The sequence below is a fragment of the Penaeus monodon genome, chromosome 33, assembly GCF_015228065.2.
Source record: "Penaeus monodon isolate SGIC_2016 chromosome 33, NSTDA_Pmon_1, whole genome shotgun sequence".
Classification (NCBI taxonomy): domain Eukaryota; kingdom Metazoa; phylum Arthropoda; class Malacostraca; order Decapoda; family Penaeidae; genus Penaeus; species Penaeus monodon.
The window spans coordinates 21,569,746-21,569,969 of NC_051418.1; the positions used below are offsets into that span (position 1 = coordinate 21,569,746).

At 49.1% G+C, this 224-nt stretch overlaps 1 protein-coding gene across 1 annotated transcript in view; it reads right to left on the reverse strand.

Moving 5' to 3' along the window:
* The window catches only part of LOC119594304 (proto-oncogene tyrosine-protein kinase ROS-like), a gene marked incomplete in the record, with an annotated part of 29,713 nt that overhangs the window by 16,586 nt on the left and 12,903 nt on the right, over positions 1–224 (reverse strand). The window contains 1 exon segment of the mRNA XM_037943363.1: positions 11–160. Coding sequence (XP_037799291.1) covers positions 11–160 — 150 coding nt within the window.

A 224-nucleotide genomic window follows, 5' to 3' on the forward strand; every position in this document is an offset into this window, starting at 1 on the left:
TGCCACCAACCTGATATGATAGAAGGTGCCATCATTGAGCTCCTCCGTGTAGACTTCACTGCCATCAGTCCAGAAGAAGCGGCTGTTCAGGTGCACGACCGACTTCAGGTGCTGGAAGAAGGCGCGTTGGGTGTTGGCACGTAGGTTGGTAACCGAGGTGCTGGAAAAAAAAAGATTGCGTTGAAATGAGAATTGGTTGAGGTCGATTGAAAGCACTGTTTATA